General features: G+C 43.4%; 1 protein-coding gene across 3 annotated transcripts; it reads right to left on the bottom strand.

The window, feature by feature from the left end:
• Positions 1 to 434: 434 nt before the first annotated feature.
• Positions 435 to 11027, bottom strand: st8sia3 (ST8 alpha-N-acetyl-neuraminide alpha-2,8-sialyltransferase 3). Of its 3 annotated transcripts, none has more exons than XM_034192375.1 (5): positions 10749 to 11027; positions 8073 to 8102; positions 4815 to 4934; positions 3931 to 4488; positions 435 to 984 (listed from the first exon to the last, which is right to left on the bottom strand). In XM_034192375.1, exons 1-5 carry the CDS (start codon positions 10991 to 10993, stop codon positions 702 to 704), a joined length of 1236 nt encoding a protein of 411 aa, XP_034048266.1. In that variant the 5' UTR covers positions 10994 to 11027; the 3' UTR covers positions 435 to 701. The 3 variants fall into 3 exon arrangements, with proteins under 3 accessions (XP_034048266.1, XP_034048267.1, XP_034048268.1); XM_034192376.1 differs by having other exon boundaries at positions 435 to 991; positions 3938 to 4488; XM_034192377.1 differs by lacking the exon at positions 8073 to 8102.
• Positions 11028 to 13363: the final 2336 nt, after the last annotated feature.

The raw sequence follows: 13363 nt of genomic DNA, 5'->3' as shown, positions 1-13363 counted from the left end.
TCAGACCTCTCAACGTCTTCTTTTGCTGCGTCACCGTCAGACGGAGCCGTGGACCATCCTATGTCCTGAACTTGTCATGAGGAACGTCCTGCAGTGTTCAGTCCAGGTCAAGCTTTAAGAAAAAAGTCTCGGTGTCTGTTCACCTCATGGACTCAGTCTGATCTTTGCACCGTTTTCATGCTGAAACTCAAGTCTGGGATATGGTTTGCTGAGAGCAGAGGATTATGGGATATTTTTGACCTCTGGGTTTTTGTGCTGAATATACTGTGCAACCATCCAATCAGGATGAGGACAGCCCCAGGTCTCACCTGTGATTGGACAGTAACGGTGCACGTGGATGGACCGGTTGTCCGCCTGGATGGTTGCCATCCAGGACCCAAAACAACGCTGTGTCATGGACGCAGCGCAGCGTGGCACCAGTGCATGCTCCCAGAATCATCTCCATGGTTGTGTAATATGTTACCCCTGCGTGCAGACAAACATTAAATCCTCGTCTTTTATAAAACACCTCTAAAATGTCCGTACACGTGCACCGTGAGTGTACGGGCGCCGTATTTAGCAAACTACAAGAAGCACAGAGTCCGACTCCACCAGATTTCAATAAAAGTGCCTCAGTGGTTGTGTCCCATATGAGGGATGAAGAAGTGGACAAAGCAGCGGCTCATGTGGCGGCGGCTCCAGCAGCAGCTCCGGTGGCGGCCTTAAGCACAGCGGGATAGCGTGAGCTTCAGCAGACCCTCCGTGTGCATCTTATAAAGGAGTTTGAACTCAGCAGGGAGCTGGTGCGACTCCTGCCACTTGGTGGTGAACTTGGTGCCCTTCCTGTCATAGTAGTGGTACGGCAGCTCTTTGCCCGTGTTGGGGTCCCAGCCGAAGGGCCAGAAGCCATACAGGTGGATCTGGTCACACATGGAGGACGCCAAAGTATACATCAGGATGCCGGTGCTCAGACGCTTCGGAGACAGCTGCTTGGTCTTCCAGTAACTGTTGAGGGGATCACTTTCATGTCAAAGAGCGCCAAACAACAAATTCAATTCAAACCAGTTTGTCAAAATGAGTTGCTCCAGTTTAAAGTTTTTTTAATGAGTCAAACTGATTTAAGTCACATGTAAAGAGACTTAAAATAATTTTAAACCAGCCCGTTTAAATCCAGATTATTTCTAATTTAGCCAGATTAAATCGAGTTCAAACTAGTTTATTTTCATTTCAGGTCATTTCACAATATTTCTAAATAATAATAATATCTGGTTTGAAGCTATGTAAAACAAATTTGTGGGCAGTTTTAAACCTGTCACGGCTAATTTTGTCAAATGCAACTGAATAAGAAGAAACTCTCTCACATATGAGGAGCCCTTGTGTGGGATTTTATAATTTGTGATTTTTTTTTAAATCATGAAACTAATTAATTATCAAAACATTTTTCTGCCACTTTGTGCAGGGGTGGTGGCCAAGCCTCACCCCTGCCCACCCATGTAATATGGAGTTGCATCAGGAAGGGCATCCCGTGTAAAACTCAACATACAGACCCACCGTGGATCTGTTGTGGCGACCCCGAGTGCAAAACAAGGAAGGGGCTTACTTTGATGTCAGTTTATGTGTTCATCTCACTTACTCATTTAACTGAACAGCTGTGGTTACTGCCACCAAAAAGGAAATGTTTTCCTCAGCGTTTGACATTTTTGTTGTTATTCATGTATTTGTTGTTCTCTCTCTTTGTGAGCAGGATAACTCAAAAAGTAATCAAAACTTCCCACCGAAATTTGGTAAACCAATGGATTACATTCTGGGAAATAGGTGATTCAGTTTTGGAGGTGATCTGGATTATATTCTGGAATTGAGATCCAGAAGAATGTTTGGCTCATAGCAACGTTTAAATCAAAACGTTCTGAGAGGATGTTGATGAAATTTGGTAAACCGATGGATTATGTTCTAGAAAATTAGGGATTTTATTTTTTATTTGATCCTGAAGATGTTTTGGATCCTGGTTCCAGATTCATTTTTAAGCAATATGCAGCTTGGTGCAGGTACACACTGTCTGAGTGCCTTCTAGTTTGGAATTTGTTCCGCATTAAGAATGGGAATTGATAAGATTTTTTTCAATATCACTGCCATTACTGGTTCAACTTATCAGTCTGGTTCTTTACTGATTCCCTTATCAATGACTGATCAGTTTTCTCTGTGGAAAAATATGAACCTGCTCAGGTTTCCAGGATCCCTGCAGCTGTTCTCCTTCTTCACGTTCAGTTTGACAGCATGACATCAAACATGTTTTTGAGCTGTCAGAAAAACATGCAGATATTGACAAGAGGCAGTGAAAGCATCTCATGCACACTATTTCAGTGGACTGAAAAATTTGGAACCGGTTCTTGATTCCCACATCCCTATTAGTTACTGACAAACCATCCACAGGAAGTCATCGCGTCAAGCTTCCTGTCTCGCCTCATTGCAAGAACGACAAACTGATGCTTTGTTTTGTCATGTTATGTGTTATTTTAAAACAAAAACACGGAGGGTTAAATTTGGATGAAAACTGATGTTGGAGGGTTGAATTCATTAAATGTATTTAAAATAAAGTCTAATCTGACCATTTTTTGGCATTCATCGGTCTGTCGAGGAAAAAAACAAATAAACTAGGCTCAAGAAAATATCCTGGAAGTGCTGAAAGCTGCCGGAGCTTCTTCACATGTTAATTCTTCGCTCAATGAGATCAGTGAAGATTAAGCGTCTGAGCAACCTAATCTGCTACGGGATTAAATCAATCATCACGCCGCGAACTAAAGAGCTGAGTGAGGAGATAATCTGGGTTCACAGCATAAATCTCCTGATCCAGACGTAATCAGGACAAAACGATCACAATTTACAACAACTCGAAGAGGAAATGGAAGCACAACCACATGATCAGACGCCATCAACGGCCTGTGAAGAGACTTAACACGTGATTGCTGACGACACGGTACAGTCGACACGGGAAAAAAAGTGATATTTTAACATTTTATGTCTAAACAGTGTGCTTGAAAATAACTCTGTTATGTCATGAAGACACTCTGACTGACAGGAAGTTAACACTGTGCAAGACTTCATGTGGAACTTTAACTCTAAAGCGGTGATAAATTACATCAACTCTGGAGTGGCAATTCAATATTAACACTATGCAAATTCAATTACTACTGAGAAGTTTTATCAAGTGTCATTAAGTCCGCCAAGGACAGAATAAAATCATCGGCGTTTATTTATTTGTTTGTCGGTTTGCAGCATTACATTAAAATGATTACACGGATTTTGACAAAAATTTCACTACAGATAGATATTTGGCAATGGAATAACCCATTAAATTTTGGAGTTGATCCGGATCCGGATTCTGGATCAAGTTTCACTTTATGTAGGCTTTGAAGGATTACAGTTAGCAGGATTACGTCAAAACTACAGCACGGATTCTGACAAAATTTTCAACACAGATAGATATTAGGCCATGGAAGACTCCATTAAATTTTGGAAGTGATCTGGATCCCGATACGGATTCTGGATCAAAATTCACTTTATATAGGCCTTGAAGGATTATGTCAAAACTACTTCATGGATTCTCATCAAATTTTCACCATGGATACATATTAGGCCATGGAAGACCCCACTGAATTTTTGTGGTGATCCGGATCTGGATTGGCGGATGTCAGAAATCTCTGCTTGCTCTGCTTATATATACATGTACTGCAGTATTCCATTGTACTTATCAGCATACTGCGTAATTTTTGTTCTAACTGTTGATGTATTGCAGTATTATCAGTGTTATGCAGCTTAAATACAGTACTGTCTGAGTGTACTGGAGGTAGTACTGCAGTACACCAACAGAGAAGACCGTATATAACTGTTGATGTACTGCAGTACTGGTTGTTGTTGTACTGCATTGGTACCTGCAGATATCATCAGTATTACCTGTTGATGTACTGCATGATGTTTCCGGGCCAGGCCAGCTGGACCTTCAACTGACCTCGATGTTCCACAAAAAAGTCGACAAGCGTTCTCGTGACGGTGGCCGACGTGTGGAAGAAAAACGCCGGGATCCACAGGATGGCAGAGTCGAGCTTCTTCAAGCTCAGGAAGAAGTTGTTTCTGTCCTGCACAGTCAGTAAGTTGTTGTAGTACTTCTCCAGGATGCTGGGGTTAAAGGTCGTCATGTTGGTCCGCCGCCCAACGTCCTTCTTAAAGATCTCAGTTGGAGCAAAGTTGCAGCGGAAGACGAAGTCAAACTTCTCGATCTGGGCTCCGCAGCGCGAGCCGGTCAGGATGCCGCTGTTGCCGACCACGGCACAGACGTCGTATCGCTTGTTGAGGATCGGCGACTCTTCTGGAAGGAGGGAGCGGAAGTTGTCACCAATGGAGAAGACATACTTGTGACTGGAGTAGTCATAGTGCATCAACTGTCCAATGCGAACTGAACTTCGGGTCAGTGTGAAGTTATGAGGGATGTCAATGTACTGAGAGATCTTGTTCCTGGAGGACAGAGAGAAAAACTGTTCAGTCCATCAGCTGCTGGAGAAGACCAGACTTTGTCATTCACACTTTGACCTACACACTTTTACACCATTTTAACTTGACACGACATCAAGGATATCAACCAAAGAACCGAGGACAGAAAACTATCCAGGTGGGACTCCATCACAGTACGGACTGAACACACAGAGGGAAGCTGCACTGCTCATTCCTGCTCTGTTTCTGACTAACTTCTGTCATGTTTCATCAAAGGATCAGGGTTTAGTGTAGCTGCAGCTCCTGAATCTGACTTCATGAAAACCTGGAAGACGAAGCAGTAAAAGTACCTCTGCTGTATAAAAGCGGTCCTGTTGTACTGCCATTTGGAGGAGTTCTGCAGATCCTCACTCAGCATGTTGGTCAGAGGCGTGAAATCCGGATCCAGATACTTTACAGCCAGCTGGGAGCTGGAGAAGAAGAGAAGGAACTAAAGTCAGTCTTTTATGTCTTCAGGAAGCTTTAATTCTTCAGCTGTCTCCTGAAGGAGGATGCCAATAAATTCAATACAAGCTATTTTGCATATTTCTGACACGCCCCCTTGACATGTGAAGACTGTCCATTTAAATATTTCTTTTCCAGAATGTTGCTATGTGGTAGAATGACGTCCGATTCTCAATCTGCTACAAAAAATATGAGAGAGGAATCAAGAGTACCTGGGTTCATGATTGTTCTGAATCCTGACTTCCTGGACTCATCCATTAGACGTGTGTCTGTATGTAGTGAAAATGTTCAACTTGTAGAGACATTCACTGATCTCAGCAGTGACGTACATGTCTCTGGGTCCAGAGACACCTGGGAAGATCTTATCCAGTCATGAAATCAAAGGTCAGAGGTATGTGGTGATGCTGGAGTCTTTGCAGGAGAACAATGTTCCAAGTCTGTAGGACCCTGGTGCTTCCTGTCTTACTGTCAGACTTGGACTCTGGGATGTCTTTGGTACCAAGTCACTGGAACGACTGTGTCAAATGAACGGTTACTTAGTGAGACTCAGGTGAGGAGGATTACTGACACTGTGAGGGAACATCAGCTACCACATTTTGTCCATGTGGTGTGTTTCTTTGAACACGATCCAGCATGCAGGTGCCTCAGTGTCCAGGACCACAGTGGCTGCATGCGGCCAAGGACACGCCCACGTTTCACCCGGCCATGGACACGCCCACGTTTCACTTGCATGCATCAAACAGATTGTTACTTTGGGAAAATGTGAGTGAGTGGTCAGGATCCAGGATGGGTCCGTCAGGTGATGGATGTGGTATCATGCAGGATGATCACATGTTTGTAAACTGGACCTGCAGAGTAACAGGATTCAACAGCGGTCTGTGTGTGTCCACTGCACAGATGCGTCCAGAACATCTTTATCCTAATTTAGCACAAGTCTCGTGTCATAACATAACATTCTGAGCTCGTTCTCGTGATGTTGTTCATGTAAAAATTCCACAAACATGATGTGGTCAGAAGTTATGAATGGTATTTCTGTGACATTGTGACAACTTTTAAAAAACATTACAGGATGACATTTTTATGACACAGCGGTTCTGGGACCAATAAAGTTTTGTAAATCTTATAAATATTAAAACACTACTGAGGAAACATTTTGAAAAAAATAACAAAAACAATAATAATAAAAATCTGTCTGGAACATGCTAATGCTAACCCATTAACACGCTAATATTCAGACTTTTCCATGTTAATGTGATACGTTGGTGCTAATGAGCGTGTTAGCAGACATGCAAACATTAGCATAACATGCGCACACTAGCGCGGCATTACGACTATAATACAGTAGTAATACGTTTCTATAGTGCAATGTAACACTTTCTGCTGGCAGAGAATTAAAATATTCATATTTCAGGTCAAAAATAGAGTTTGACTGGACTAGAGTTTGACACCCCCCCCCCCACACACACACACACACACACACTAGATAATTAGAGAATAAAAACATGGAGAAAACTGTCAAGATGTTATTTGACAAACTGATTATAAACTACAAAGCTATAAGAGGCTCCTTCTGCTCTCATGTCTGTGGGTTGATGGTTCTGATGGCCTTTATCCTCACAGTCTGCTCCTGGTTCTCCTTTTCCTTCCATTTGTCCTTTATTCTCTCCAGCTTTCCCCTCTTTCTCTTCTCCTCTACTTTCATTCTCCTCAGCTCATCTCACCTCCAAACCTATTTCCTGGATGTTCCTTGGATGTTTCTGATTCTTCCTCTGATTCTCTCATTTCTGATTCTGTCCATCTTTGATACTCCATACATCAATCTCAGAATTCCTAATTCTGCAGTCCTTCAGTGTCTACATCTTAGGGCCCCACACATCATTGCTGGTCTTATACGTAAACTGAACTGAGTTTTGACCTTTTCTTTAGTTCTTGGGTCACACTCTTGATCTCTTCCCGTTGTTCCATCCAAACTGAACTCAGATTCTCCGACTTCAGCTCCCACTGATGTTCCGGATTTAAACTTATTCACTCTTTTTATTATTTTATTTATTTATTGGTAACTACCTGCTGCTGATAGTCATTCTTCTTTCGGCTGCTCCTGCTAGGGGTCGCCACAACAGATCAATCGTTTCAATCTCAACCTGTCCTCTGTATCTTCCTCTGTCACACCAACCACCTGCATGTTCTCCCTCAGCACAAATCTCCTCTTTGGCCTTCCTCTTTTCCTCCTGCCTGGTGGCGCCATCCTCAGAATCCTTCTCCCTATATACCCTGGGTCCCTCCTCTGCACATGTCCAAACCATCTCAATCTCTATCTGCTCTCTGACTTTGTCTCCAAACCAAGCTGTCCCTCTGATATCTTCATTCCTAATCCTGTCCATCCTCGTCACTCCCAAAGAGAATCTCAACACCTCCAGCTCTACCTCCTGTCTTTTTGTTAGTGCCACCACCTCTAAGCCGTACAACATAGCTGGTCTCACTACTGTCTTGTAAAATTTCCCCCTTCACTCTTGCAGGTTTCTTCAGTCACAAATCACTCCTGCCACCTTTCTCCACCCTGCTTGCACTCTCTTCTTCACCTCTCTACCACAGTCTCCATTACTTTGGACAATTGACCCCAAGTACTGAAACTCATCTACTTTCACCATTTCTACTCCTTGTAACTGCAGTATTCCACTGGGCTCCCTCTCATTCACACACACGTACTCAGTCTGGCTCCGACTGATTTTCGTTCCACTTCTCTCCAGAATGTGGGTTATTTTCACATTCAGAATGTTAGCATGACCGCTCACTTAATTTTGACCATTTGAAAGAGCAAATACCTCAGTTTATTGTCATTTAGATCAATATGCTGAATTCAGTTCATTATTGCATTTCAGAGGAAAATTAACATTTGAGTAACAGAAACCAAACAAACAAAAAAAAAAATGCTGTTTTAAAAATCAAATTCAACAGCAAGAAAAAAGGTGATTGTTTTCTCAGTGTCAAAATAGAGATAAAAAAAATAGAGTGATATGCTAAAGCAAGCTGCAGTAAAATAAGAAAGCTTTTTAAAAAGAATGAAGAGATTATGTTTCTGTGTAAAGTGCCGTCAGCTTATTCACCTCAGGTCAGGTTTGCGAGGCGGCTTCTCGCTGCATGAGGAATGTGACACAAACACAAAAAAATCACATTTAACTAAAATCACATTTAACTAATAAAACACTCTGAACCTGCTGCAAGAAACAGAATCAGTGATGAGTCAGCATGCAGAAAGAGCGCCATTAAAACAGGAAAAAAATCAACAACATTCCATCAAGTCGGAATTCCAACTCTGTAATAGGACAATTTATGTTAATTTAATAACGTGAGCTCTGTAATCTACGGTGCATCCGGAATGTATTCGCAGTGATTCACTTTTTCACATTTTGTTATGTTACAGCTTTATTCCAAAATAGATTAAATTAATTTTTCCCGCAAATTCTACTCACAACACCCCATAATGACATTATTTTTTTTTTTTTTTGCAAATTTATTAAAAATAAAAAAACTAAGAAATCACGTGTACGTAAGTATTCACACCCTTTGTTGAATACTTTGTTGATGCACCTTTGGCAGCAATTACAGCCTCAAGTCTTCTTGAATATGATGTCACAAGCTTGGCGCACTTATCTTTGGGCAGTTTTATCCATTCCTCTTTGCAGCACATCTCAAGCTCCATCAGGTTGGATGGGGAGTGTAAGTTCACAGCTATATTCAGATCTCTCCAGAGATGTTCAATCAGATTCAGGTCTGGGCTCTGGCTGGGCCACTCAAGGACATTCACAGAGTTGTCCTGAAGCCACACCTTTGATATCTTGGCTGTGTGCTTTGGGTCATTGTCCTGCTGAAAGATGAACCGTCGCCCCAGTCTGAGGTCAAGAGCGCTCTTGAGCAGGTTTTCATCCAGGATGTTGCTGTACATTGCTGCATTCATCTTTCCCTCAATCCTGACTAGTCTCCCAGTTCCTGCTGCTGAAAAACATCCCCACAGCATGATGCTGCCACCACCATGCTTCACTGTAGGGATGGTGCCTGGTTTCCTCCAAATATGACGCCTGGCATTCACGCCAAAGAGTTCAATCTTTGTCTCATCATACCAGAGAATTTTGTTTCTCATGGTCTGAGAGTTCTTCAGGTGCCTTTTGGCAAACTCCAGGCGGGCTGCCATGTGCCTTTACTAAGAAGTGGCTTCCGTCTGACCACTCTACCTTACAGGATTGCTGCAGAAGATGGTTGTCCTTCTGGAAGATTCTCCTCTCTACACAGAGGAATGCTGGAGCTCTGACAGAGTGACCATCAGGTTCTTGGTCACCTCCCTCCCTGACTAAGGTCCTTTTCCCCTGATTGCTCAGTTTAGATGGGCAGCCACTCTAGGAAGAGTCCCAGTGGATCTGAACTTTGTCCATTTACGGACAACTGAGGCCACTGTGCTCGTTGCTACTTTCAGAGCAGAAGAAATGTTTCTGTACCCTTCCACAGATTTGTGCCTCGAGACAATCCTGTCTCGGACGTCTACAAACAATTCCTTTGACTTCATGCTTGGTTTGTCCTCTGACATGCACTGTCAACTGTGGGAACTTATATGTAGGCAGGTGTGTGTGTTTCCAAATCATGTCCAATCAACTGAATTTACCCCAGGTGGACTCCAATTACGCCAAAGAAACATATCAAGGATGATCAGTGGAAACAGGATGTACCTGATAATTTTGAACTTCATGGCAAAGGCTGTGAATAATGTGATTTCTTAGTTGTTTTTTTTATTATTTTTAATAAATTTGCAAAAATCTAAAAAAAAATTCACATTGCCATTATGGGGCATTGTGTGTAGAATTTGTAACAGTCTGTGGAAAAAGTGCAGTGAATACTTTTCAAATACACCGTATTAAAACTTTAATACAACATCACGAATGTCATCTGTATGACGTTTAGTAGATAATCAATACACCAAAGTTGCATTGGTGATGCTGAAGCTAACAAAACTTTAAAATAAATAAATAAAAATCACTGTTTAACATATTGAGATTGAAGGCCGGCTATTTAAAAAATGTAGTAAAAAGCGGTGGATTGTTTTAAGAAAAAATGACTAAATCACTCTTAAAACTGCACTATATTACACCATTTAAAACATCTTCTACAATGTTACTTGTATTTATAGACAGAAATATCATAAAATGCATTAACTGGCATTATTTGTAATGTTTCCTTTTCCGACATGTCTGTGAATGTTTCCGGATTTTAAAGATCCACTGTAAAAAGCTGCATCTCAGGCTGGTCACGTCCACACATGGGTGAAGAAAAAATAATGCATGACTTACATTTCCATGTGATCAGAATGTGTCCAAATAACAACATAATTTTCTCATGTTGTCTCAATTACAAACACACACTGCAAAACAAGTCTGTTGGATTTACATGAATTAAATACGTACATTGCTTGCACATGACCAGAATGTGTCCAAACAACAGTTTTTTACATTTGTAATTGAGAGAAAATGATGTTATTTGGACACATTCTGATTACATGGAAGTGTAAGTCATGCATTATTGTTTTCAGTGATGTGGACGGTTGCTTGTGTTTGTTTGAGTTTCCAGTAAATTCTTGTCAAGGTTTCACATCATTAAATTAGTGTAGCAGTAACACCCCCCCCACCCCCTTTCCGTGCTGGCGGAATCCTGCGCGCTCTGAGTACTCCTCTAGTTGTCATAAAGGCGTGTTTGCGCTCTGAACGCAGATCCACAGCGGTCCGGTCTGGACTCACCGGAACCCCGCGTGGAACATGTACATCCTGGGCCCTCCGTTGGGTCCGAAGCGGGGCGCGCTGATCAGGAAGTCCTTCTTGATGGACACGTAGCTGATGAGGGACAGGATGAGCAGCGCCACGCTGAACATGACGAGACCCAGCGCGCTGGCAATCCGGACCATCCTGCCGGCGGGGGGCCTCCTGGCGCCACGGGAGCAGACAGCAGGCAGGAGAAGACAGAGGCCCCGCAGGAACCCCCCCATCAGCGGCTTTCAGCGCAGCCCACGAGGGGGAGACGCGCGGATGCGTCAAACAGCGAGCGCATCTGCGGTAAAGAGGAGCGCAAAAAGACGCGCAAAGCGAATCCGCGACGCGTCCGCAGAGGGCGGGCCTGGCGGGTCCAGGGTATATAAATCCAGACGGGGGATCGAGGTTCTCCTGCAGGACCGCAGGATCAGCGCCTCCTTCGCAGGTTCCTCTGCCCGGAGGTGTCGCAGCGGCGTCCGAGGCGGAGCTCCGCGTCCGCACCACGGACAGACGCAGAGGCTGCAGGGCGGCGCTGCTGCTCCGGATCAGCCTCAGCCTCAACACGAAAAGCAAAATAGTATCATCCTGCTCCCGTTTACAGGCCCCCAAGAGGAGGATCAGGATCACTGCAGGCGGAGTCGGACAACGACATCAGCACTCAGAGTTCAGAGGTCAACCAAGGAGCAAAAGTACCGGCAGGTTCTGGGATTAAGAAAAATGATTACACGTTTTAACAACGACTGACTGAGTGTCTGTCTGTGTCTCTGTGCGTCTGTCTGTCTGTCTGTGTCTGTGATTGAAAGGGAAGCAGAAACGGAAAGTTCAGGGTGAAGACTTTAAAATCGGGTCACGGTGGAAGCGAGTGGCAGATGAGACGTAAAGTGATCCAGAGGAAGATCGAGGATGAAGATATTCGAGTCTCAGCTTCCAACAGATAACCACCAAAAAAAGGAGGTTTCAGCTGTGACGATGACGCCGGATGTGCTGAAGAACGACGCAGCCGAGGAACGAATGAATCTTTAAAGAGAACGAAGCAATCCGACTCCTCTCCGTCAAAGCTTGTTTCAGCATTATTTCAACCAATGAAACAAGATCATGATTGTAATGTGTGACGACCAAAACTATTTAATCAAAAAAATCAAACAAATTATTAAAAAGAACCAATGGAATTGAAGCACATCTCATTGCTTCAGGAAACAGCTGCAGACAAGCATATACGAGGGCTGTCCATAAAGTATAGGTCCTTTTTATTTTTTTCAAAAACTATATGGATTTCATTCATATGTTTTTACGTCAGACATGCTTGAACCCTCGTGCGCATGCGTGAGTTTTTCCACGCCTGTCGGTGACGTCATTCACCTGTGAGCACTCCTTGTGGGAGGAGTCGTCCAGCCCTTCGTCAGAATTCCTTTGTCTGAGAAGTTGCTGAGAGACTGGCACTTTGTTTGATCAAAATTTTTTCTAAACCTGTGAAACACATCGAAGTGGACACGGTTCGAAAAATTAAACTGGTTTTTGGTGAAAATTTTAACGGCTGATGAGAGATTTTGAGGTGATACTGTCGCTTTAAGGACTTCCCACGGAGCGAGACGTCGTGCAGCGCTCCCAGGCGCCGTCGTCAGCCTGTTTCAAGCTGAAAACCTCCACATTTCAGGCTCTATTGATCCAGGACGTCGTGAGAGAACAGAGAAGTTTCAGAAGAAGTCGGTTTCAGCATTTTATACGGATATTCCACTGTTAAAGGAGATTTTTTTAATGAAAGACGTGCGGACGGGTCCGCGTGTCGGGACGCAGCTGGCGCGGTGCGGCGGAACAGGAAAAACACCTCCGTGTTGATAACCATTTGTAAAATCCAGGCGGCTTTTGATGGCTTTCAGTGGAGTGAGTATATGAGAAATTGTTTAACAGTTGGACATGTTCCAACTTGTCCTTAAGGCTTCCAACGGGGGTGTTTTTCCTGTGGCGGAGCATCGCGGCGGCTGCGAGTCGACGCTGCAATCCGCCCGCACGTCTTTCATTAAAAAATCTCCTTTAACAGTGGAATATCCGGATAAAATGCTGAAACCGACTTCTTCTGAAACTTCTCTGTTCTCTCACAACGTCCTGGATCAATAGAGCCTGAAATGTGGAGGTTTTCAGCTTGAAACAGGCTGACGACGGTGCCTGAGAGCGCTGCACGGCGTCTCGCTCCGTGGGAAGTCCTTAAAGCGCCAGTATCACCTCAAAATCTCTCATCAGCCGTTAAAATTTTCACCGAAAACCAGCTTAATTTTTCGAACCGTGTCCACTTTGATGTGTCTAACAGGTTTAGAAAAAATTTTGAACAAACAAAGCGCCAGTCTCTCAGCAACTTCTCAGACAAAGGAATTCCGACGAGGGGCTGGACGACTCCTCCCAGAAGGAGTGCTCACAGGCGAATGACGTCAACGACAGGTGTGGAAAAACTCACGCATGCGCACGAGGGTTCAAGCATGTCTGACGTAAAAACATATGAATGAAATCCATATAGTTTTTGAAAAAAATAAAAAGGACCTATACTTTATGGACAGCCCTCGTGTGTGTGTGTATATATATATATATATATATATATATATGTGTATATATAT

The sequence above is a fragment of the Thalassophryne amazonica genome, chromosome 17, assembly GCF_902500255.1.
Source record: "Thalassophryne amazonica chromosome 17, fThaAma1.1, whole genome shotgun sequence".
Taxonomy (NCBI): domain Eukaryota; kingdom Metazoa; phylum Chordata; class Actinopteri; order Batrachoidiformes; family Batrachoididae; genus Thalassophryne; species Thalassophryne amazonica.
This window is presented reverse-complemented; position numbering and strand designations above follow the sequence as displayed.